General features: G+C 33.8%; 5 protein-coding genes across 5 annotated transcripts; 3 read left to right on the top strand and 2 right to left on the bottom strand.

Moving 5' to 3' along the window:
- Window positions 1-1,184: 1,184 nt before the first annotated feature.
- On the bottom strand, window positions 1,185-5,580 carry LOC115705231 (inactive protein kinase SELMODRAFT_444075). The gene is made up of 9 exons (XM_030632500.2): window positions 5,068-5,580; window positions 4,271-4,422; window positions 4,079-4,173; window positions 2,959-3,992; window positions 2,409-2,569; window positions 2,243-2,319; window positions 2,006-2,153; window positions 1,698-1,847; window positions 1,185-1,601 (listed from the first exon to the last, which is right to left on the bottom strand). Exons 1-9 carry the CDS (start codon window positions 5,261-5,263, stop codon window positions 1,542-1,544), a joined length of 2,073 nt encoding a protein of 690 aa, XP_030488360.2. The 5' UTR covers window positions 5,264-5,580; the 3' UTR covers window positions 1,185-1,541.
- Window positions 5,581-14,286: 8,706 nt separating this feature from the next.
- LOC115705661 (protein EFFECTOR OF TRANSCRIPTION 2) lies at window positions 14,287-16,935 on the top strand. Its single transcript, XM_030633059.2, has 3 exons — window positions 14,287-14,465; window positions 14,917-15,282; window positions 15,901-16,935. The coding sequence occupies exons 1-3, from the start codon at window positions 14,373-14,375 to the stop codon at window positions 16,609-16,611; spliced, it is 1,170 nt and encodes a 389-aa protein (XP_030488919.2). The 5' UTR covers window positions 14,287-14,372; the 3' UTR covers window positions 16,612-16,935.
- Window positions 16,936-17,095: 160 nt separating this feature from the next.
- LOC115706566 (serine acetyltransferase 5) lies at window positions 17,096-18,668 on the top strand. Its single transcript, XM_030634255.2, has 2 exons — window positions 17,096-17,748; window positions 17,881-18,668. Exons 1-2 carry the CDS (start codon window positions 17,356-17,358, stop codon window positions 18,370-18,372), a joined length of 885 nt encoding a protein of 294 aa, XP_030490115.2. The 5' UTR covers window positions 17,096-17,355; the 3' UTR covers window positions 18,373-18,668.
- Window positions 18,669-20,043: 1,375 nt separating this feature from the next.
- Window positions 20,044-24,881, bottom strand: LOC115703574 (mitochondrial carrier protein CoAc2). Its single transcript, XM_030630801.2, has 7 exons — window positions 24,306-24,881; window positions 23,751-23,836; window positions 23,463-23,670; window positions 23,234-23,360; window positions 22,949-23,133; window positions 22,753-22,875; window positions 20,044-22,667 (listed from the first exon to the last, which is right to left on the bottom strand). Exons 1-7 carry the CDS (start codon window positions 24,462-24,464, stop codon window positions 22,530-22,532), a joined length of 1,026 nt encoding a protein of 341 aa, XP_030486661.1. The 5' UTR covers window positions 24,465-24,881; the 3' UTR covers window positions 20,044-22,529.
- LOC115703573 (pentatricopeptide repeat-containing protein At2g15690, mitochondrial-like) lies at window positions 20,078-21,789 on the top strand. The gene has a single exon (XM_030630800.2). The coding sequence runs from the start codon at window positions 20,078-20,080 to the stop codon at window positions 21,587-21,589; it is 1,512 nt and encodes a 503-aa protein (XP_030486660.2). The 3' UTR covers window positions 21,590-21,789.
- Window positions 24,882-25,586: the final 705 nt, after the last annotated feature.

Raw genomic sequence — 25,586 nt, 5'->3', positions numbered from 1 at the left:
AAACAATTGATAATGAGTTATCTATAATCAATTTTAGATCAAAAACAATAAAATTAAAACACACAAATTATAATTTCATAATATAATTTTATAAACCCTAAAACTTTAAAGTTAAAATTCTCTTAATATACACAATGATTTCATGGATATAATATATCAATAGAACGAGAATTTAATGATAAACAAAACCCCTAAAGTTTTAAGATTTAAAAACAAAAAATTCAACATAAAATAATAACGAAATTAATATGAAATTATGGATAATTAACATATACAAATTAATTATACTAATTATAGGTTCTAAATCATATACAATAGGCAATCTGATACCACATGTTAGATAAATTAACAATTAACCCAAGATCTATTTGTATATAACATAGAACACAATAATAAGATATAATAATTAGGTATGTGTACCTGATTGATCCATAGCAATTATCTCAGTTTGATCCACAGCAGTTACTCCAATTTGATAGTGCAATACTATCAACTAAGTCTTCCTCCCTAGATCTCTAAATCAGAAGCAGTTTATTTTATCTGATTATCAAAAGGTATACAATTGTGATGAAACAATATGTATTTATAGAGTTAGGGAGGGGACTTAGCTACAAAACCCTAGTTGGGTTGGGCCTGCTCATCAAAGGCTTCAGTCAACTAGAAAAGCCCACACTTCTGCTTCACCTAGACTTTACTCACAGATGCTAAGCCCATTAACAATTGATCACCAACAACATGGGCTAATACAGCAAAGAACTATCCAATCAACCCAAGTTTTAATAAAACCAATAAAATTTAATGTAAGCCCAAATAAAAGTCTAACATATTTTATTAAAAATTTTTAAAAAATAATATGAAAGGAACAGTTTAGGGTATCCAATTATGTTATGCATTTTGAACTTGAGTTCTTAAAAAAAAAATTGTTATACATCTTTTCTATATTTTACTTTTTATGAAGAAAAAAAAGGTCGTATTTTTACCGTAAAAATAAAAATTCACCTTTTCTCTTTTTGGTCTTGTATGATAAAAACAACATATATCAAACATTAACTAATTAAAGTGCAATAGAGAACATAAAAATTAAAATAGAAAATAAGTTCGGTGCATCATAGGTCAAGTAAACATGAGTAGTAAAATAAGTTTGTATGAGTATGTACGATATAAAGTGCAGTTGGATAATGTGCAAAAATAATAATAATAATAACAGAAGACACAGAATTTACAAAAATATATTGCTGAAACATACAAAATTTGAAGAGCCTTTAACATTGAATTGCAACACTAAAGCTTCAATGATTAAATGGCTCCCACTACTTACATCAATAGTGAATAATAGACCAACTCCTTTACATTCACATTATTCTTCCCAAACATGTTTCCTTCATCACCCAAGTCAATAATTTATTCATCACCTGGGCTGTTTCAAGAAAATGTTCTCTCTTTACTTCTGAATAGTTCTCCACTTGAGCTGCCATATTCACTGTTCTTCTAGTATCTTGACTTCATTTTTTCAATTACAATAATGATAGTAATAGTAATATTTACTCACAGTTGATCATAGAATAATTCACATCAGTGTCACCTTCCAAAATCCGAAGGACCTAAAAGAACACATAAATTTTCAAGTGAAGAAATTAGATTTTTCTTTCCTAAGCAATCAAACTAACTAACTAGAGTTTTCAACTCATGTGTCATACCTGAGACATCCGAGGCCTGCAATGAGGGTCTCTTCTGATGCATAAGGAGGCACATTGCAGCACGTTGCAAACCTCTTCTTTCGAGTAATTGTTGGTTAGGCGCGGGTCTACAAGTACATCAACTGAAAGTTTTTCTAGTAAGGGCCTTGCCTGATTCATATTGTACATTTAAGTTAGTTTTGTTGTTCATTAAAACTACAGTTATAGATAAGAAAGACAAGTACTTGGATTTGCAGCATATATTTGTACAAATACACTTGATGCACTTCAAATAGCAAACATAAATGTATGAGTTTTCCAATTCATACCCATTCAGTAAGGCATTGCTGGCCTTTAGGCCGGTTAATGTCCACAGCTTTCCTTCCTGTCACAAGCTCAACCAGTACAACCCCAAAGGAATACACATCAGCCTTTTCTGTGATTTGTCCACTTTGAGCATATTCTGGAGCCAAGTATCTGTAAACATAGGATTTTGAATTAGTCACTTGACCAAATATTATGAGTATAGAACTATAGAAGGAAATCTTTTCAAATCATGGTTTTACCCAAATGTCCCAATTACTCTGGTTTCGACCCCTTTGCCTCCATCTGGTTGCCACCTTGCTAGTCCGAAATCTCCAACCTGGAAAACATGATATCAATATTTGAAAGTTGAAACATGTTCTATTGACACATACAAGCACTAAAATCAGATATTAAAAGAGCACATACTAATGGTTCAAAATCATGGGTGAGAAGGATATTGTTAGGTCTCATGTCGCGATGAACAATGCAGCCCACTCTACACTCTTCGTGTAGGTATCTCAACCCTCGGGCTGCTCCAACTGCAATCTTCTTTCTTGCAGACCACTCCAAGGGATTTTGATCTTGTCCTGAAATTTTGAACATTGCACTTAATTGGGTTAGGCATTGACTATTTGTTTAGTGTGTACATGCAAAGATGGTCTTACAGGATTGGTTTTCATCGTAAGTGAGAAAAATTCTCAGAGAAAAAGGACAAAGCAAAGCATGACACAAGTTAACCTGCCAATTACTAAATTATGGCACATGGAAAATGAAAGTGATGCCCTCATGCCCAAGCAATCACATGGTTGTCAAAAGTAGAGATTTTGAAGATAAATTTCATCATCCAAAAAAGTTGGCATGCCAAGGCTTTTGAGCATGATAATAAAATTATGAAGAGATGCTTCTTATGGACAAGTAACTATTTCATATGACACTGTCATATAAGTTCATGGCAGAGTAATAAGAGAAAAATTACCATAAAGATGAGAATCCAAAGATCCATTGCAAATATACTCATAAACTAGCATCCTTCTTCCATTTTCCACACAAAGCCCAATAAGCATCACGACATTGCGATGTTGTGCACAACTTAAGACCTCGACTTCAGAGCAAAACTCTATGTCACCTTGAGAGCTAGCTAATTTATGTTGTTTAACTGCAACTACCTGCCCATCTGGCAAAACACCTCTATATACAGAACCAAATCCACCTTCAGCCAAGAAATTCGCTTGTGAAAATCCACCCGTGGCAAGTTCTAGTTCGTTATAAGTGAACCATCTAGGAGGGTTTCCAAACACAGGTCCCTTGTGCTGACATATAGAGCACAAAGGAGGAGGACCAGGAGGCGCGCTTCTACACAACGAAATTGCTTCTCTCACACTTCTGCTCAAGTTCAAATCAAGCTTGTAATTAAGCATCCCTATATCAGGCTCTTTTTCCAATTTAGACAAATTCTCCAGCAATGCTCCATAAGTGGACATCAAAGACTTGTCATAAAATCTTTCTGAACCTTCTATCAAAGGTTTCGACAATTCACCACTAGCACTGATGAAATTTGTCAACCATGGCTGGTAATATGAAGTTGTGAAATCAGAACATTGCTTTTCATTGTTTGTCTCAGAATCAAATTCAGTCCGGTTTTTATTCTTTTCACGAATAAATGGAAACTCCTTCTTAAGGATCCCGCGGATTCCATAAGGCAGAAATGGAGAAGCCTCTGGATCTGAAGAGCTTGATATTGATGTTGTGCCAACATCAGTTCTAGTTAGAGGTGACTCTTCTTCTGGACTAGTAGCAGGAGTTACAGTCGGCCCTCTAGACATTTCAAGTTTGTTGTTCAAGTGATCTGGAGAAGCTTCTAATTCGGGTGATAAAGAGCAGCTCGTATCAGGTTCCATTTTTGGAGAATTGGCAAAGCTCAGACGAAGAATCTCTGCTCCAGATCGCTTCATCACTACAATGTTACACTGAAGCTCTTCCAAGCAGAATTTCTTCTCACATTTCAATTGTCTGATCAGAATTGTACAAACAATGATATCAAAAGCAGTGCAAATAGTAATGAAATAATCCAAAAGAAGAGTAGGTTTGTATAGTACTTATCCAAAATAACCCAAGTTGAGTGAATTCTCTTGGCTTCAACTGCAACTGCACCAGATAACGAACTCGAGACAATTTTTATCCTAATCTTTACCTGAAAAATAGGACCCAAATGTTTATTGTGACAATGATAATATATTAGATGTGATCAACATAAGAACTAAACAATAAAAACTAGTTTATGATCTTACCTTTTCTGAATCATAAACATCATGGAGTTGAATCACCATCTTAGAGCATGAATCTACTATGTCATTCTTTTCCTCTGTAGTGTTTCCTGAGAAAGATTTGTGACTATTGGTGCAATCACCTATGAATCTTGATATATCCCATATCCTCTTACCTAAAATCATACAACATCTCAATCAAATGTCATTTAGGAGAGAAACAAAGAAAAAAAAAAGAATTTGTGTAAAACAATAATTAACTTATGTTGGTTCTTTGATTCAGAAAATAACCCACTGAAGCCAAATTTATACAAAAAATAAAATAAAAGACCATCCTTGCTGCCAAATGTGTGAAACAACAGAGTCCTGGAGTCCTGGAATCCTTAACTTTCTGTATATATTCATTTAACTCGACAATAAATCAAGCCTTAAACTAAATTCCAAGACAAGAATGTTAGGCTGCAACCTCTTAAAAGGGCTGTTAGGACTATACTCTCCCAGTAATGGCCATTAGAACTTACTACAGCTAGCTATGGAAGAGCCCCATGAACAAATTCTTTAGCTCATGATTGTTTCAAGTGAAGAATTCAATGTACTAAAAAGGAAAACAATTATTGTATATTTACTCTAAAAATGCAAGAGATATTGCTTTTATGAAGCCATAGAAACAATAAAGAAAAAAGATAGATTAATCAAAATGGAGAAAAACAACCCAACTTAATGAGAATTTGCATTACTTGTCTTACATTAATGTAAGTAGGGTCGATAATTGGATCACTGAAATGAAAGAGAGGTAGAAAAAGATGAGATGAGAAGATTACTTGAGCTATAAGAAGGAGTAACAACCAGCAGCTTAAGGCAATCACCAGGCTGCACAACATGAGTCAAAGCCCAAACTAGACCAGCCTTTGAAATCTCCTTAGATGCTTTAACAGCAACCACCACCATTTTTCCACACTCATCAAAACCATTACCATTTCCCTTATCCTTGGAATCCTTGACACCCTTCTGCTTCATACTTTGAACTCAGTCAACTCAGAATAAAATACTTAAACCCCACAACCAAAAAAAAAAAACCAATATTAAATCCCTTCCTTCATCAGTGTCCACACATCACTAAAAGAAGCAAAACCCATCATCAGAAAATCAATGCATTATCAGGCAAAGCAAACTTCTGGGCTTTCTGACCTTGTTCCCTTTGTGAAAAGGCACAAGGAGGAAAGAGAAAAAGTAGCAGAAGGAGAAGAAGAAGAAGAAGACAAGCACTGTCTTCAAGATACTTTTAACCTCTTTGTCCTTTGTCTAATAATAACATGTGAAAGACCAAAAACTTTTAGACAGCTTTGGGATTAGGACAAAACCTTTGACAACTTTTTTCAAACATACAAAATAATAATTTAAAATATTGTAAATCGTCTCTAAAATTTTAAGTTTAAACGTGGATTTAATTTAATGTTTATTTTGAGTAAGTACAAGCAATAAACATTAATAAAATTGTATTTTTTTTTTAATTTTATTAGTACAAATTTTATTTTAAATTTTTTAAAAGAATATTTTATAATAATTGATACAATATATTTTTATCAATGACAAATTTTATATGTATTTGTTTAAGAAAATAACAAATATGAAATAAATATTGAGTTTATGATACAAATTTAAAACTTTGAGTATTTATTACCTATAAAAAATATTGTTAGATTCATTGAATATAATGTGGAGTAGTACTACTACTAACTGGACCTACTTCTACCACTAGTACTCTACTTGTACTACTACTACTACTAACCTCTTTGTGTACCCAAAAATTGAATTTGATTTGAGTCGTGGGAAGAAGGCAGTTGGCCTAAGTTGGACTTTAGTTGTATGTTGGTATCTTTACACCCTAACTTGAGCATAATTGCAAAATACAAACTGCCAACCAGGAAAATAGACGAAACGACACAAACAAACTGACAAACAACACTTGATTAAACGACACTCACTACATTACTATATATAAAACGTTAAAGAACAAGAACAATGATTGGAGTGTAGCTGTATGTATATCTTCTTTTTTTTTTTTTTTTTTTTTTGATTTGACTAAAACTTTGAAAAGTCTTCTCTTTTTTTTTCTTCAAAAAGATCCCAACTCAGCCTTTGGATTGAAGAATAAAAAATGAATGTTTTGGTTAGGAAGAAAATTGATAAGGACTAAAGAGCTTTTTTTTTTTTGCTGGTGCGTTTCCTACATGAATAGAAACATAGTATTCAAAGTGTTATTATAGAATGAGGAATTTAGATAAATTAGTATGAGGTATGACTATGTATAAGAATCTAATAAGAGAATGTGAAATGGTACATGTAAATCATAAAAAAGTCAAACACGATAATAAAATAAAGTGAAAATAACATGAGATATGAGATTTTGTAACTTTATTATAAAAAGGTGAATTATGATTTTTGTCCCCTGAACTTTGATATATACCAAATCATGCCCCTTACACTTTTAAGGTCGTTAATAATGCTCCATGAACTATTGAGATTGTTGAATTTAAAGACCTTTTTCCAATTTTAGTAAAAAAATCTAACATGGATGAAAGTTGATGGGCCATATTTTAGTACATGTCAAAGTTTGAGGGACATAATTTGGTAGATATTAAAGTCTGGAGAGCATAGTTTAGTACATAAACAATCACTAAAATAGTAAAATTGAATGAAATTAGACAAAAGTCCTTAAATCCAACAATCTCAATAGTTCAAGGCGCATTTTTAACGACCTTAAAAGTTCAGGGGACAAAAATCCTAATTAGCCTTATAAAAATATAGCATTTATAAGTTTGCTTTTCCTTTATGGCATCTTTTCATATTTAAATTTTTTTATGGAATTTAAGGTTTGCTCTCTAAACTTTCACATGTATAAAAAAAAAAATTAGGAGTTTTACAAAAATATTGAATTTCGGGTAAAAGTTTATAATTTTACTGTCATACAGAATTTTTTAAAAAAATATTGTATTTTTATAAAACAACAAAACAGAACAACTAAAAAAACAATTGTAGAACAACAGTGAAAACTTAACACAGTATTTTTTTAAAAAAAAAAATCCGCTTCACAGTAAAAAAGAAAAAAAAATGTTAAAAATTTCAGTATGTGGTGTAAAAACCTCAGAAAATTTCCAAAATAATTCAAAAAAATTAGCAGTAAATTATAAAAATCTAAAAAATAAGAAGCCAAAAAAATGAGTTTAGAAAAAATAATTCTTTTTTAAAAATAAATACCAATATGAAAATAATTCAAAGTAACTTTAAAAAAAATAATTCAAAATAAAAATTAATAAATTTTTTAATTATTAATATTATTTTTTTAAAAAAATATCATTAAATATTATTATAATATGTATAAACTTTTAATTGTATACAAGCAGTCTTATCGTAAGAGTAGACACCTTACATCGTAATAACCACATGATCTAAAATTAATGGTCAAAAAAAGTTCTCGTAAGAAACTTTTACTATGTCCTACCATAGTCTTTCCCTATATATATATTCAAACGAAACTTTCGTTTATATATAATAATAATAATAATATAATATTAATAATAATAGGAATATTGGCGGCTAAACCACCTGAACTTTACGGTTTGTAACATTTAACCACAAAAACTGAATTTTCGGCGGCTAAACTACCTAAACCCTAGTTACGTTTTGTTTTGCACACCTCCGTCCAAAAATCACAGTTAAGTGCCACGGTGGATTGTCCACGTGTACACACTTTGGCAAATTTTTAGTGGTCCACGTAATATTAGTTTTAAAAAATAATTATAAAAATTCAAAAAATCAGAATTTTTTTTTTTACTTTTTTTAATTTTAAAAAATTATTAAATTATTTTTTTTTCTTTTCTTCTTCTTTCTGCTTCAAGTCTACATCTAAAATAAAATTACCCTAAACCAAAATACAAAATCGATTAAAATAAATAAACACAAAAATACCAGATTTGAAAGTTGATCGGAGGTTCGCTCAAGCCATGGTGGCGAGGGGTGGTGGTTTGGGGTCGAGCTGGACGTAAAGAAAAGGAAAAAGAATAAAGAGGGGTCGAGAGAGAGAGAGAAGAGAGAGATGTGTAGTTTCAAGAGTCGACGAACCCGGCCCTGGACTCTGCAGGTTGTCGTTGGGGGAAGGAGCTCTGCATGTGCACTCGTCGGCGGCGGAAGAAAGAGGACAAAGAGATCGATGGAGTGAGAACCGAAGATCTAGGGTTTTGGGGTTCTAGGGTCGTCGATCGGGGGTTAGATGTGATGGTGATAATGTTGGGTTTTATGCCCTAAATAAAACTCATTACAATCTGATTAGTTATCAATTTAGAAGTGAATTATGATTACATGTATGTTACATGTTTATGGTTTAGTATATATACTTGATATATGCACAAAATCAGTTAAATCCAGAACCTATAGTTATTCACAATTACAGTATCGTCAATACAGTGGAATGTGATTGTGATTATATGATTCAAAAGATTTGGTCCCTGTTCATCAATGTTTTGGATTTACACTGATGTGATAATCAGCGATGAAGTATACTTACACTTGGAGTAAGTGTTATGTTCTTTCCAGAATATTGGCAAAGTATACTGGTTTCGAATGCATGGAGTATGCATTGGACTGGACCGATATTGAACTTGGTTAAAGATATTGTAAACTTACCGTTGTATCTTTCCAAGTCAATGTCAGAAGTTGATCTTAGATTAAGAGAATCTAAATCCTGATATGCTTAGGCTCAATCTCAGGAGTGCTATTCTTGTTCTTTGATTTATTAGTTAAAGCCTACCTTTGAGTCAGGATAATACATATATTTTGGGAACATGATAGCATAACTGAATGGGAGTGCTAAACATAAATATGGAAATCTATAGCTTCTACTGGTGTATAGAAGTAAAGTGATGATTCCTTTTGAGCTTAGTTAAATAGAAGTAAATGGATGAGCTCTTGTTTCAGTGACTATATATTAGATCACTAAAACATCATTTACAGGTAACTAAGTGTTCAAATGGGCAAAATACATTGAGGGGTGTAAACGGTAAATTGGTTCCGTCTCGATGTAAATCATCTATATAGAGGATCTCTAAATCACATTAAGATTATAACAATGGTTAAATGAGATAGCATATTGATATCGTGAAACATATGATATGCTCTATATAAGTCTGAGAGTGCAATTCCAAGTTCTAAGAGTGGATTCAACGAGGAATTAATAAGTTAGGGATTTACTTGGTAAATCGGTTCAACTTATTGGAAGCTCAGTATATAGATCCATGGTCCCCATTCTAGTTGAGACTATACTGTTTGTAAGACTCTATAATTGATTTATGATTAATCAATTATAATTCTAAAAGTTAGACTATGTCTAATTTGTGAATTCTCACAGTTTAGGGATGAAATTGTAAATAAGAGGGTTTCTAGGTTTAATTATTAATTATGAGACTTTGCATGTCTAAATTAATAATTATTTTAAATGGCAATATTATTTAATAATCTATTTTAGTTATTAAATAATTAGTTTTGGCATTTAAATGATTAGAATTGGAAAAATGACAATTTTGGAGAAATAGAAATAAAATTGAGGAAACTGCAAAATCCATGTGAGGCCCATTCACACCATGGCCGGCCACATGATTGCATGTTTCCCAATTATTATTTTCAATTTAATTTGCCATATAATTGCTAATCAAAGCCTAGCCTAAATAGGAAAGTGGTGAATCACACTAAATAAGGCAGTTATTCAATTACACAGTAAAAGAGGAAACTGTTTATTTGGAAAGTTGTGCTCTTCCCTTTTCCTATTTATAGCCGCCCCTCTCTACTCTTCTTGTGCATGAGAAAACTTTGCTTTGCATTGTGTGTCACACGAAATCAAGAGAGAAAACAAGAGAGAAATTTCGAAATTCCTAGTGAGAGAGAAGTGCCCACACACATCACTCAGTATCTCATTATAGTTTGGAAGACTGTGAAGGATCACATCCAACTGAAGAACTTTCGGGCTCAGATCTTGATTATACTCTGCTACAGACATGAATCAAGGGTTAGAGATCTGAGTGGAAGGAGACATTAATTCCGCTGCAATCACTGTAAGTTATTCTTAACTTTTATGTGTTTAGTTCATCGTTTTAGAAGTTCAATATTAGGTTGTTAAATCAACATACTTGTAAGTAGATCTAAGATCCTGGATAAATATAATACCAACAGATAATGGAAGAAGAAGGAAGGAAGGAAGAGAAGGGAAGCATCGTGATTCCATGAAGCAAAAAGAAGAAGAAAGAAGAAGAAGAATAAAGAAGAAGAAAGAAAAAGGAAAGAAAAAAGAAAAAAAAAATTAATTTAATAATTTTTTTAAAATTAAAAAAAGTAAAAAATAAAAAAATATATATATGATTTTTTTAATATTTATAATTATTTTTTAAAACTAATATTATGTGGACCACTAAAAATGTGCCACGTGTACAAGTGTGTACACGTGGACAGTCCACCGTGGCACTTGACTGTGATTTTTAGACGGAGGTGTGTAGAGCAAAACGGAACCAGAGTTTAGGTAGTTTAGCCGCCAAAAATTTAGTTTTTGTGGTTAAGTGGTACAAAACTGTAAAGTTCAAGTGGTTTAGCAGCCAATATCCCACAATAATATTAATAAAAACTTTATTATTAATAGTTATTTTATTATTTCTTAGTCGTTAAGAAATTTATATTTTTAGGGTATTTAGTTGACTTCGAGTACTCCAAAATACTTCGATATTTCTAAAATCAATTTATCATAATAATCATATCAATAATTCTAACTAAAACTGTTGTGACATTTTTCGGCCTCCAATCAGGTCTCCAGGGTCGCCAAACCTGAAAAATATTTTTATTTCACAAATAACTCATATTATATCCACGTATTTCAAATAAATCTCTGTAATTAACAAATTACGCTTATATATCCACTTATTAAGTCTCTAGGGTCGCCGAACCTGAAAATATTTTTATTCCACATATAGCTCATATTCACACATGCTATATAAATCTCCATAATTAACAAATTACGATTATTTACTCACTTATAGAAAAAATTAAATTTTATGCTGAAATAAATTATTTAGATCATAATCTCACTTATTACCTAATTAACTCATAATATAAATATAAATACTAATTATTTACCGTTAGACTTATCGGGATATTACATAATGATTGTCATAACCCTGCCAGTTTCTAATGCTTTACTTTGATATGTCGAGGTGTTAAATACTTAGACACATAATTGATTACATATTTTTTCATTCTACACCACCAATTGTAGGATTTCAAATCTTGATATACTTTAGTGGTATCCAGATGCAATGAATAAGACGTAATATGTCCTTCACCTAATATTTCCTTCTTGAATTTACCACTGCTCGAAACACAAACTCGAGCCCTATAGAGAAGTATTCCCTTTATTCGAGATTGAGAAGTCCTTTGCCTAACTAGCTAATACCTCCTCTCGAATCTTTATTAACTATGAATCTCCTAATTGTATCCCTTTGATTATTTTTAATATGTCTGACTGAAGTGTTAGGTTATGAAGTTTTCCAATCACGAATTTAATACCAGCCCTAACTATATCTAGAGCCAACTGAAAAGAAATCATTGTAGTACTAAAAACTTGAATAAGACCTTTTTTGCTCAAGCATCCACCACCACATTCACTTTCCCGGGGTGATACAAAATCTTACAATCACCATCTTTGTCTCAATTTAAATCTTTTTGGGTAAGGAAATACTTGAGACTCTTGTGGTCAGTATAGATCTTGCACTTTTCTCCGCACAGGTAATGCCAACATATATTTAGGGCACACTCAACAACAGCGAGTTCTAAATTTGGTGTTGGGTAATGTTGCTTATACTCTTTCAGCTGGCGAGAAGCATAGGCAATAACCCTGTCAACTTACATCAAAACTCACCCCAGATCCTACATGGATGCATCACAATATACCACAAACTTCCCTTGATCCACTAGCCAAGCTAACATTGGTGTTCTAATCAATTGCTGCTTTAATTCTTGAAAACTTGATTCTTTTGGTGAGTTCTGTCATTGGCACTGAGATTTTGGAAAGTCCTTCCACAAAACGTTGATAATACTCAATTACTACAAGAAAACTTCTAACTTTAAAACTGTTCTAGATCTCAACCAGTTCTTAACTGATGATAACCCGAGCATAAGCAAACTTGGAGGAAATTGGTTTCCTTAAAATTATTTTAAACTAATCATCAATTCTAAATAATAGATAATTGTTCTTGATTGTCAGATTGTTTAATTTTCGATAATCAAAATACATTTGAAGGGATCCATCATTATTTTTCACAAATAAAACTAGAGCTCCTCAGGGTGACACACTAGGCTGGGAAAACCCTAGATCCAGTATCCTCTGAACTTGTAACTTCAACTTCTTAAGTTTACCAGAGCTATATGATGCCTTTGAAACAGACTCTGCTCCATGTGCCAAGTCAATAATAAAATCTATTTCCTGTTGCGGTGACAATCCCGGTAACTCCTCGGGAAACACATCCAAGAATTCTCTTACTACTCTAACATCCATAGGCCCAAATGTTTCGGGTCTGCTGGAGTCAAACTCAACTGCTAAAAATCCTACACATCTACTGTGCAGTAAATTCTTAGCCTTTTAAAATTGAAATGATCGGTATCCGAAAACCCTAAACGGATCCTACAAAAACAAAAGGCTCCTCACCCTTAAGTTAAAAAGGTTTTAATTCTCAGAATGACGTCCAATCTGCTAATTTAGCTCTATGAGATCAGCGCTTAACTTTAAATGCCTTAACCAATAAGAATTTAATTCGCCTTTTGAAAATAACCAACTTTCCTTTAGGCACTAAGGTTCTAAACCCTAATTCAAGATTATCCCAGGGCCTATCCAGCTTACTTAACACTTTAACTACCACCTATAAATATATATCTACAGAGTCAAATAATACCGAGCTAGAGGAATTATTGATGAGAAGCTGACATGATGCTATAGATGGGCTAGCTGTAGCGTTGGCCTGAGTAATAGCAAACACCCGAGCTAGAATAACTATTTCTTCTTTTCTTAACTCTACTTTTTTCAACTATGGGCAATCTTTCTTAAAATGTCCTAAAAGGCCACACTGAAAACATGTTCTTCTGTTGCATTCACCTAAATGATGCTTTTTACAATGAAGACACTCACGATATGTATAAGTTTGATGACTAGCTCCACCTTGGTTCCCACAAAATCTTTTACTTTGATCTAAGCCACCTAGTGTCAAATGAGTTTTTCTTTTCTAATCTCTGTTGGAATCACTACTATCTCTACCAAAAACCAGAAGTAGGAAGAGTAGTGGTTTTACCAATACTTTAGTAAAGTTTTCTGATTCAGTTAAACTAATTTATTATTTTTTTTTGACATATTAAACTAGTTTATTTTTTTATTTATTATTAAAAAAAGTATTTATTTAATTAGTTAATTAATATTTAAGTTTTTGGCGGCTAAACTCTCTCAACTATTGTTATTTTGCACTTAACCCTCCAGGCTTAAATTTTAGGAGTAAAACTTTCTAAATTATTGAACTGTTAGCAAATTTAACATGACATCCAGTTAACTACCTTCATGGACTACTTATATGTACACTCTTGTACACACGACACATTTATATTAGTATACCTAATATTATTATTTCAAATTCATCTTAAAATTATAAAAATAAAAAAATAAAATATTAAAAAAAATATTATAAATTTTTTGAAATAATTTTTTTATACCAAAATAAATGTGACATGTCCAATATACACATAAACACTTCACATTTATGTGAAAAATAAATGTCACTTTAAATTTGCTAATAGTTTAATAATTTAGAGGCCACCAAAATTTGAGCTTGCAGAATTAAATGAATGTTAAATGATAGTTGAGAAGGTTTTGCAGTAAAAAAAAATTCTTTAATTTTTTTTTATTTTTTATCACCAAAAAAAAAAAAAAGAAAAAAGAGTTGGCTGGTATTTGAAAGAAAAAAAATATGTAATTCTAATTCTAGAGTGGCCAATAAGAAACAGTGAGCAGGAGACTTAACGGTCAAATTGACGGGTGAAGAGCCAAGAAATGGTCGCCGGAGATCCCGGCGTTGTCGTCTCCAGGCTGAAGAGAGAAGACTGTAAGCACACCAAACACGACCGCCACTTTTCAAGATGGGAGGTAATTTTGAAGAATCAATTTATTCCTTTTAAACAAATTTGATTTACTTTTCAAGAATTTGAGGGTGAACCAATTTTTTTCTTTTAGAGATTTAAGCCATATTTATTGTGTACCCACCTAAGTAATGAAATTCTCCTTATCCCATCTCCGCAACATCATTTTTGACCTGAAGGACAGGAGTATAGGCATATTGTAGAAACTGTTTTTTTTTTTTGGTTGGCTGTGTTTCAAGAACAAGAGGTGTTTGTGAAATCTTTTCTTAGAGCAGTTTTCAGAGTCTATGCTTGATTCTGTACTTAGTTTCAGTCTAGCTTTTCTCAATTTGCCCAAGTTGGGAAATTTGACATTTTTAGTTTACATTGATATGGGTGTTCTTAATCTTATGTATAAGCACGTTTCTTTCTTCTATATTGCTTGGTGTTTTTCTTATTGTTGTGTCTCCTGTTTTTAGATTCTGGTTGGCCCATCTGATTGGGAAGACCATTCTCTGGGAAAGGAAGGAGCAGAAAGGTACAGGGTTCATAATCTCCCAAAAAATTCAGGTCCAGGAGTATATGAACTTGGCATTGCTGTATCTCGAACTGGTTTCGGCCGTGAAATAGGCAAGCTTATACCAGAACGGATAGTTGTCGTTTACCTTGGACAAGCTGATAGTGTGAGGACTCGACTTCAGCGGTATGGCCGGAGTGGTGCTCATCTGGGCAATAGCTACTCCTCTGGTTTCTCAATTGACTCTAAAGAGGCTCTTCAGAAGGGACCTGGATTGTTTGAGGAGATTCTGTTAAGCGGCTATCCAATTGTCTTTAGATGGGCACCTGTGAGTATATTCCTTAAGCTCATAATAAGTTTTGAAAAAGAAATTATGTGAATAAAAGTCTGGGCAATACTTATAATCTTATTGATGTCTCTGGTCTTGCACTTACAGAATTCAAGCTGACTTTCCTTCTGGTTACAATAAATATTTATTGTTAGTAATATGCTCTAGTTATTCTGCATTGATAGTTGTGGTACTTCCGGGAAAACCCTTCTGGGGAAACCAGTAATTATTCTTTTCCACCCAACGGGCATGTACTAGTTTTTGAGAGGAGGAATCATTTTGGATATATTGTAGCAGTAGTGCTCTTGCAAATGTCATCATTATTGTTGTCTTAAGTTGGTTCAAAGCAAGTTTATTTTCATTTGGAATGGGGTCATCTAACACATATGTGCAAAGTTCAGAGGCATAAATAGTAGTACACAAAGACATGTACTTTTATAAGTATATCCTGACTTCTCTTCTTTAATTGTTTCAAGGAATTGACATTTTAACATTTCTACTAACTTCTCCTACATTTGTATGCTTCACACTGGCTGCATGAGATTTGCAAAATTGAGCTTATAAGTGGGAAACTTACAAATGCTTCATTTTTTTTATTCTTTAATGGTTGTGAAACAGATGCCGAGCAAAAGTGACGCAATAAGAATAGAAACTCAACTGCTTAACACATTTGATTATGCATGGAACACAAGCATTAATGGCTCACGGCGCCCCAATGATATCCTTCAAAAGTTAAAGAAAATTTCTTCATCTACCACCCACTTTTATGATAGTGTACTTAAGCTTGTACCTTTCAGTCAAAAGCAAGTAGGTATAAGAATCGAAGCAAGAAAATCGCCTTCAACAGAGGGCAAATTCAATCCTCGTGTCGATGAAGAGAGCCACAATTTCCTTTCTCGAGTTTTCAAGTTTAGAAGGTCCCAGCCCAAGTTGGTTTTGGATAGAAGTACCATTCCTCCAGAGGACAGGACCACCATTTGTGGTGTAGTTTTGGGTCATGATTCCATTTGTAGAAGGCCACCAGTCGAAGGAAGGAAAAGATGTGCTGATCACAAAGGGATGAGGGTTAAAGGGACAGTTAAGGTTGAGATATCGAATAGCAATGAGGACTCAAAAGGGGTGTCACAGGTTACGGTCAACTATCTTACCAGTGAGAGCTTCACTCCTACTTGTGGATTCATCTTAGCTGATGGCTCTCCTTGCAAAAGTCAGCCAATTAAAGGAAACAAAAGGTGTATTGAGCATAAAGGAAGGAGAATTCGTAAACCCAATTTTGTCTTAGTCCAAAATGAAAAAATAGACCATCTTCTTCAATCAGTGGTTTCCTGATATATTTTTGAGGGAAATTTGCAAATCTGAGAAAGTTCAAGTTAGAATTTTTTTCAAAGAGCTCTAACAACTGGTCTGGATACCCATTCGAATAAGATTAGGCCTTGGGGTAACATATTTACCAACAAGTTCAGCTACACAAAACAAAATCCCATTTGTTGTACAAGAGTTATGAATAAGAGACTACTAATTTATCATTCCCTCACACAAGGAGGGAGCAATCACAGCTTATTATTCTTTGTTCGAGTAAAAAAAAGGTGCTTGTTTCTGTTGTGGATTATTTTGTTCAATTACTTCACATAATTATTGATTTATTCATCTGTATAACAGAAATTAGAATTCTTTGATCATAGGGGTAGTAGAATCATAATCATTCTCCTTAATTATAGTTCATACTTCATAATTTAATAATGTTTATTTCCTAATACCTGGACATTGGTTAGAACCCTTAAATATATGTGGACATTGTGGAGTAATTCTAATAATTTATTATTAAACAAATTTAATGTAGATTTGTAATGTTATAAACTTGCTTCTAAATTTGTAATTAAAAACAAAAACAAATAATAAATTTGAGAAGAAAATAAATAAGTACTTTAATTTAATAGTACTACTAGGGGAAGGAAGACTAATTTCGTAAATAAATAAAATAAAATTACAGTAAATAAGATTCAAAATAAATAAGTAAAAGGAGCTGTGGCTTGGCTTTAACAAATTAAAAAAGCTTTCTTTCATCACCCTTCAATGCCGGCCGGCGATATACGACACTCAACGCAGTTACCTTCTCCGGCGACTACGATGACTGATATTAACGAGGACGAGGGATGGGTGTGGACTCAGATCAAGGCAGAGGCGCGGCGCGATGCAGAGTCAGAGCCGGCGCTGGCGAGCTACCTTTACTCGACAATTCTCTCCCACTCGTCACTAGAGCGATCTCTCTCGTTTCACCTCGGGAATAAGCTCTGCTCCTCCACTCTCCTCTCTACCCTCCTCTACGATCTCTTCCTCAACGCCTTCTCCGACCCATCTCTCCGCTCCGCCGTAGTTGCCGACCTACGCGCTGCCCGTCAGCGAGACCCCGCTTGCGTCTCCTTCTCTCACTGTCTCCTCAATTACAAGGGTTTCTTGGCTTGTCAGGTATTTTATCAGTTTAAAACCTAATTCTAAATTTCTTGAATGTTCAATGTTTTGCAAAATCTGAACAAGAGAAGTTATGATTTTGTTCTGTATTCATGAATCCACGGTATTAATTTGTGGATTTAATTTAAGGCTCATCGAGTGTCACATAGGCTATGGAGCCAATCGAGGAGGCCATTGGCTCTGGCGCTTCATTCTCGGATAGCCGAGGTTTTCGCGGTGGACATACACCCGGCGGCGAAGATCGGAAAAGGGATTCTGTTCGACCACGCGACGGGAGTGGTGGTAGGGGAGACGGCAGTGATCGGCAACAACGTCTCAATTCTCCACCACGTCACTCTCGGAGGGACTGGGAAAATGGGTGGTGACAGACACCCCAAGATTGGTGACGGAGTCTTGATCGGCGCCGGTGCCACCGTGTTGGGGAACATTCATATCGGTGAAGGGTCAAAGATCGGGGCAGGGTCGGTGGTGCTGATCGATGTGCCGGAGAGGACGACGGCGGTGGGGAATCCGGCGAGGCTGGTTGGAGGAAAAGAACGACCTTTTAGGCATGAGGATGTGCCTGGAGAGTCCATGGACCATACCTCCTTCATCTCTGAATGGTCTGACTATATTATCTAATTTACAATAATAAATCAATCCAAATCCAAATCCAAATCCATTACAGGCTCACTAGGATAGAAGCATAAAGTGGTTTTTGTTTTTGTAGTATGAGAGTTCTGTGCCTTTCCAATTTTTGATTTTAAACTTGAGCATGGCTAAATAATAACACCATTTTCCTTCTTTCTGCTTCTTCATTGGTTGTTGTCCTTTAACAAAAGATTGATTAAAAAATGAAACTGGTCTGTGTTGGATTTGGATATTGATTCTTTACTATGTATTTTATATTTAGATGACATATTATACTTCCTTTCAAATTATATTTATTTCTCTATTTATATATTTAATTTCTAGTTTTGGATGAATTGTTTAAGGAAGACAACCTTCACTCCACTCAGTCTCATGATCTCATTTTCCCCCTAAACTGAAGAAATGCACATATAAGGAGAATGAAAGGTTGTAACATTTGGATTAGAATCTGGATTTAATAATTTAATAATTGAAAACGTGAGAGATGTAAGGGAGGTTTTTGTTTTGGATTGGATTAGACTATTTGTTTTGTTAAATGATAAAGTAGACCATTTATTTTTTTCTGTATATGTTTGTGTTAAGAATTGTAGGAAAATATAGGATTCATTTTATCATTTAACAAAATAATTAATTACAAAACACAGATGCAAAATAGTATTTATCCTTATTCATACAAAAATAGTAAGTAACAATCAAATGAGAAGAAAGATATTTTTCATAAAAATAAATACAAAAAAACGCTATTATTATATTTTAATATTAAATTAATCAAACAGTTTAATAAGTAACGTAAAGTTAATATTTACAACTGAGAAATATTATTTAAGAGTTTAATTGTGTAAACATTCTATAAAAACTTAACAAAATTAAAAGAAAAATGTATTAATTAATATATTAATATTTTGATTGAAAATTTTGACTTGTAAAATAAGAACAAATCATGAATATAATTACAAAAAGAAATCATGAATCTGAATTTTATCAAAGTAGTGAGATATGTTTAAAATTAGTAATAGTATCAAATAATTTGATTAATCAATATATAAATAATGAATGTTAGATATACATTTATTTCGTACACTTAGAGTGTTTTTAATAGATGAGTTAAAATAATTTAATTTTTAAATTATAATGAAAATATTACAAAATTAAACTTCCAATAAATAAGGGTAAATTTTAACTATTTTACATATTTTTAGTTCAATAAATAATGTTTAGCTAAATGTAATGACTTTATATTATTTTTTATTTTTTCTATGTGTAATATTATATATATTGAATAAATTATATTAAAAATATAATATTTAAATAATATAAAGAAAAAAATAAAGAAATTAAGGTATCTAAAAATTTGAAGTAAAATAAATAAAGTAAAATTTTAATAATGCATTTTAATTGTTGATAGTGCTTTCACTACTCCGAATTATGTGCATTATACATATTTAAGTGGAGATCATATTAGACCAAAAAAGAGATCATATCACTTCAAATTGTGTAGGATTGGATGTAATGTGAATACTTAGTATAAATCTTTAGTCAGAGTGTAATTGATGGTAATTTTTGCAGCTATATAACTTATTTTGCTAATAAAGTATATTTTTTTTTAAGAAATAGTGGTAAAGGGAATAGTATATAAGTCCGCTAGTGTCTTCTTTGATTATTGTCTGTAAGTGAGTGCATCTGGGTCTCCGCAGAAATGGCTTCTCCTTCTCCGTTATCACTTCACTCCACAGTACCTTCTTCTTCATCGTCTTCCAACTTCAAATCCACAATCACTCAGCTCTCACACCCCACAACACACTTTCTCCTCCTAAGAACCCTTCATCCTCTTTCCTCTTCTCTTAATATCACCTCATCCAAGCCTATCTGTACCTACGCCGTCCCCAATGCCAAAAGCCACGGAGTCTCTCGTCGCTACGGCGGACCCTCCGAGCGTGAAGGCCCAAGGTATCCGAACAAGCTCCAACCTTCAGAGAGGCGCAAGAAGAGCCAACTCCAACGGCCGAATGAGCCCAATTCCAACGACCATCGGTTGAACAATCAAAATGAAAGCGACCCATTTCACGGTCGCCAGCAGAATGTTGATTTGATAGCTCTTTGTCACCAGGGTAAGATCGAAGAGGCGTTAAAGTATATTGACGAAGGCGTTTCTGCTGATTACAACGTTTTTTGTGCGCTATTGGATTCATGTCGCGACTCCAAGTCGTTTGAACTCGGCAAAAAAGTCCACGAGTTCTTGAAGCGGTTTACGTTCCGTGGCGATATGGAATTAAGCAATAAATTAATTGAAATGTATGGGAAATGTGGGAGTATGAAAGATGCACGCAAGGTGTTTGATAGAATGACTGAGCGAAGTGTGAGCTCGTGGAATTTGATGATTAATGGGTTAGCAGCGAATGGGCAAGGTAATGATGGGATTCTATTGTTTGAAGAAATGAAGAAGGTAAGATTGAACCCAGATAAGGAAACCTTTCTGGCGGTTTTGGCTGCTTGTGCCAGTGCTGAAGCTGTGGAAGAAGGGTTTGTATACTTTGAAGAAATGAAGAATGAATATGGAACTATGCCTGAAATTGAGCATTACATGGGGGTTATTGATATTCTTGGGAAATCAGGTCATTTGAATGAAGCAGAGGAGTTCATTGAGAAAATGCCATTTGAGCCTACTTTTGAAGTTTGGGAGGCTATTAGGAATTTTGCTCGAATCCATGGGGATCTGGAACTTGAAGACCATGTTGAAGAGTTATTGGTTAGTATTGATCCTTCTAAGGTCAATGAGGATAAAATCCCATTGCCTCAGAGGAAGAGGTCTTCAGTGACAAACATGCTTGAGGAGAAGAACAGGGTCAGTGAGTTTCGCTGTTCTAGTCCTTACAAGGAAGAGGCATACCAGAAATTGAAAGGTTTAAATGGGCAGATGAAGGAAGCAGGGTATGTGCCTGATACAAGATATGTGCTTCATGACATTGATGAGGAAGCAAAGGAGCAGGCCCTGCAGTATCATAGCGAGCGCCTCGCCATTGCTTATGGTTTGATTAGTACTCCCCCAAGGACAACTCTTAGAATTATGAAGAACCTCCGGATCTGTGGTGATTGCCACAATGCAATAAAAATCATGTCCAAAATTGTTGGAAGGGAACTGATAGTACGAGATAACAAGCGGTTCCACCATTTCAAGGACGGAAAATGCTCCTGTGGTGATTACTGGTGAAGACAATGTAAGCACAATTGATAGAGATTTCCACTAGTAAGTTTGGCAAGAAATTTACTAGTGTTGTACCAAGAAAGAGCATACACAAGTTTTGGCTTGAAACTTACTCAGCAGCGGTGTAAGTTAACAAAATGCTTGGTTGTAAATCATTCTTGTAACTTTTTTAGTCACCATTTAATATAGCAAGTTTATTATGTGCATATCTTTTATACAACATTGGCTACCTAGTGTTCACCCTTTGTGCTTCTGTGATCTGTATACCAAGTCATCTGTGTGGTTATCAGTCTTTAACTACGACACTATACACACCAATCTTTAATTGTTCATGAGCACTAAAAATTAATGAAGAGGAAATCGATTTATGGGTCTTTCACGTGTTTTATTTTAAGTTCACTGTTACATTATTAATATGAAACAGTAAATTGTGATTGTGCCAGAAACTTTCAATCTGCCAGATACTTAGAATAGAAAACATTAAAAACTCGATGGAATTGAAATAGTTCCAATCTGCTGGCTGCATTACTAAACCACCGTCGAAGAGGATGGCTGTTTATCAAATCTACAAAAAAATTTAATCATAAAACCTAGTTACCTAGGTCTGCCTGGCTGCTATGAATCATTATTCAGTCATAGGTACAATACAACATCACAGCAATTAGTTCTTTATTTGCTTCCACCATCTCTATGTACATTGATTGAGAATCCCGTCTTCGCAAAAGAACATCCTCCTTTTTGGAAACCTTGGTCATGCCCCGGTATATAGAAGCATGGACGAAACCTCCCAAATCTTCTATGAAACAGATGCTCCAAAGAAGGGAATTGTTTTGCTAGGAACTCCAAAGAATTGAATTTACAATTTTAATCTAAAAGAACTCAAATGATAGAAACATTTAACGTTTCCCCTTCCTTTTCTTTCCTAGATCTAGAAGAAAAAATCTGATTAGGATTGAAGGGACGAGGGCTGAATATTTCTTTTGTTGGTTACCACTTCAACTACAACTTCATCTCGTGATGGAACTCTCAGGTATAGCTTCATAAGATCATAAACAGTAAATCCAATTGCCACAGATGGTACAACCTGTATGAAATAAAGCTAAATCTTTTATCTAAATCCTGGAAAGAAGGAAAAGGCTATAAAATAGACAGAATGGGGGTTCAACTACCTTCAAGTAATTGATGCTAAGTCCTGAAAACAGTTGTTTCCATCCTTGCTTTTGGGCAATTTTAATAAGCATTTCCATCGTTCCTTTAACTTCTGCGGCGTGTGATGGCGAGAATTGTTGAACCTGTTGAAATATAAGTCATCAATTACAGTCCTAAAATTCAAAAAGTAATTTGAAAGAACTTGAGGAACATTACCTGCATTTGCCTCCTGACAACATCAAGAGGGTATGTAAAGGTTTGACCCAATAAACCTGCAACTGAGCCACATACAAGTTTTACCATAATATTTTTTCTATGTTCTTCAGGCACATGTCGCTTCATCTCCTCATAGAAATAAAACTTCAGACCAGCATAAGGAAAGATCCCGTAAAGAGATGGAGCTGAAAAATTGTGTTCATGAGAAAATAAGAAGGGTTCCATACAAATCATAAAAACATGCAATGTCAGCAAGCATGCTGTGCAGCAGTGCAGAATGCTTACCCACACCGCGGTAGAGACCTCTAAACCCAGCACTTTTGTAAGTCTTAGAGAAACAATCAAGAATTCCTTTGTAAACTTGTTCATTGTTTGCCAATCCTTGAACACTCAATTTTAATGGATCAACAACCTACAATAATTCGCATTGTTAATTTAATCTCTGTATGAGGAACATAGAGAAGGAATAAACTACAGAGAAGTTTAAGAATTTCTCTTCTCTCCAATTAATTACCTGATAAGCCAACTTAGTTCTAACCAAATCAAGAGGATAAGTAAAAAGTACAGCCGTTCCTCCAGCAAATGAGCCTGCAAGAAGATCAAGTACAGGTCCCTTATCTACATTGGGAAAGGCTTCAATAATCCATCTGCGATATTGTTCATAGGCCATGTAATGCAAGGCTGCATAGGGGACAATTCTTGCAACACTCGCTCCATTCCCTCTGTACCAAATCCAAAAAAAATAACATATTTAACAGAGTTTAAGAAAAAATGAACCAATGATAATGAAATAAGGATTCACCTGTAGAAACCTAAAACACCTTCTGTCTTTGCAATTTTTTTAAATGATCCAAATAGCCCAATGCTCTGAAATTCTGCTCTTCTGGTCTGAAACACATAAATGCATAAGTACTTTCTATAAACTTGGAGAATAATGTTCTTTCTGGTACACATCTGATCTGATCCAAATTCATTTCCACTAACAGTGTAAAACAGTGGCAATTTAGAGCCTTCCACATTAATCCCCACCAACTTATTTCTTTACTTAAATTTGTTCTATTGGAGCAGCATTGGTTAACAATTTCCTCAGCTTGATTCTACTTTTAAATCAGGAGCGTTACCAGTGATTGCTTGAAGAAAACAAACTTACATCAAAGGATTGAGTAAGGACACTAACAAACAACAAAGAGTAACCAATCTTGATTCCAATTCAGAATATCTCAAACACAAGACCCAACAAAGAAATAATCAACAAAATGACATAAAACGACCAAATTCCAGAAACCCATTAAGCAAAAACAGTTTCAATAATCTCCAAAAGTGTAAAATGAAAATCCCAAATCATTTCTTGTTATACCTGGAACAAAATCTTGACACGCTCGAGTGGTGCAACGACAGTCTTAGCAAACCCACCAGCGACCCCACCGGCGATCAGTTCCTTGGCAAACAACGGCATGGCCTCTATTATTCCATCCAATAACAGACCCATATCCCCTTCTTCTCTCTTCTTTGCCATTACGGAGAGATAGAAAGAGAAGAGCTGCTTCGCTGGGCCTAAAACAAAGACTAGACTAAACTAGTTATTGTCTTTGCTTCCAAGGAAGAGTAGGAAGAAAAGGAATCGAAAATTTTCACAAAGGAATATATATGTAAGGCGATGTAAAGCAGTGTTTTTTATATATGTTTGGGAAGAACCCAAAATATTTGTAATGTTTTTACACAGATGACGAATTAGATTAAAGAAAAAAAAAAAAAAAGCCCACGCTTTATCTGATATTCTCTCTTTTGCTATGTGTTTTTTTTTTTCTTCCCATTAATTAATATATTTTATTATCATAATTAGAGAGAATAAAAATTTGTTGTTGTGGAGTTTTGTTTAGCTACTTCCACTCGTAAGAAAGAGAAATAGAATTGCATCAGAAAGAAAAATTACAAAAAGAGAAACTAAACGATCAGAATCGTTAAATCAGTTGACTATTTTTTTTATGCAATAATCAGTTGACTATTAAAACCGAATTTGAAGGGCCGTATTATTTTGACCATCTACACTCTCTTCACCAATCACCGTTGCCTGCTGCCGTGCCCAACTTTGTTAATAGATTATTCTATTTATTTGAGACACTTGTAGTGTAGAATAGAATCTCATAGAATGGTAGAGGAGACAGATAAATCTATTTTTTTTTTCTTTACCAATTTAATATTTTTTAATTAAAAATCAAATTTTAAAGTTACTTTCAAATCCAATTCAATTAAGTTTTAAAATCTAATCGCATAATAGTAAGAAGAAATCTAATTCCAAAAAATCTTAAATGGTACTAGTGGTGGAATAGTGGTGTAAGGACTATATTGTTATTAGTGTAATTAAAATTTGAATTTTATATTATTATTTCAATTTTTATTAAATAAAGACATGTATCATCCTTGAAAAAAGGGCCTATGAACGATTTAGGGTTTGTTTTGATCCAAGCGTTGCGGTTTGGGTGCAAGTGTAGAACATCAACCTATATGGTCCCAAATAGGATGCCATAAATGGTCCTGGACAACTAGTATGACCCTAATTAAGGAGGCACAAATTATCTCGAACAACTTATATGATCTCAAACAAGGAAGGTCCAATAAGTATCGAACTAAACCCATC

The sequence above is a fragment of the Cannabis sativa genome, chromosome 1, assembly GCF_029168945.1.
Source record: "Cannabis sativa cultivar Pink pepper isolate KNU-18-1 chromosome 1, ASM2916894v1, whole genome shotgun sequence".
NCBI classification, from domain to species: domain Eukaryota; kingdom Viridiplantae; phylum Streptophyta; class Magnoliopsida; order Rosales; family Cannabaceae; genus Cannabis; species Cannabis sativa.
This window is presented reverse-complemented; position numbering and strand designations above follow the sequence as displayed.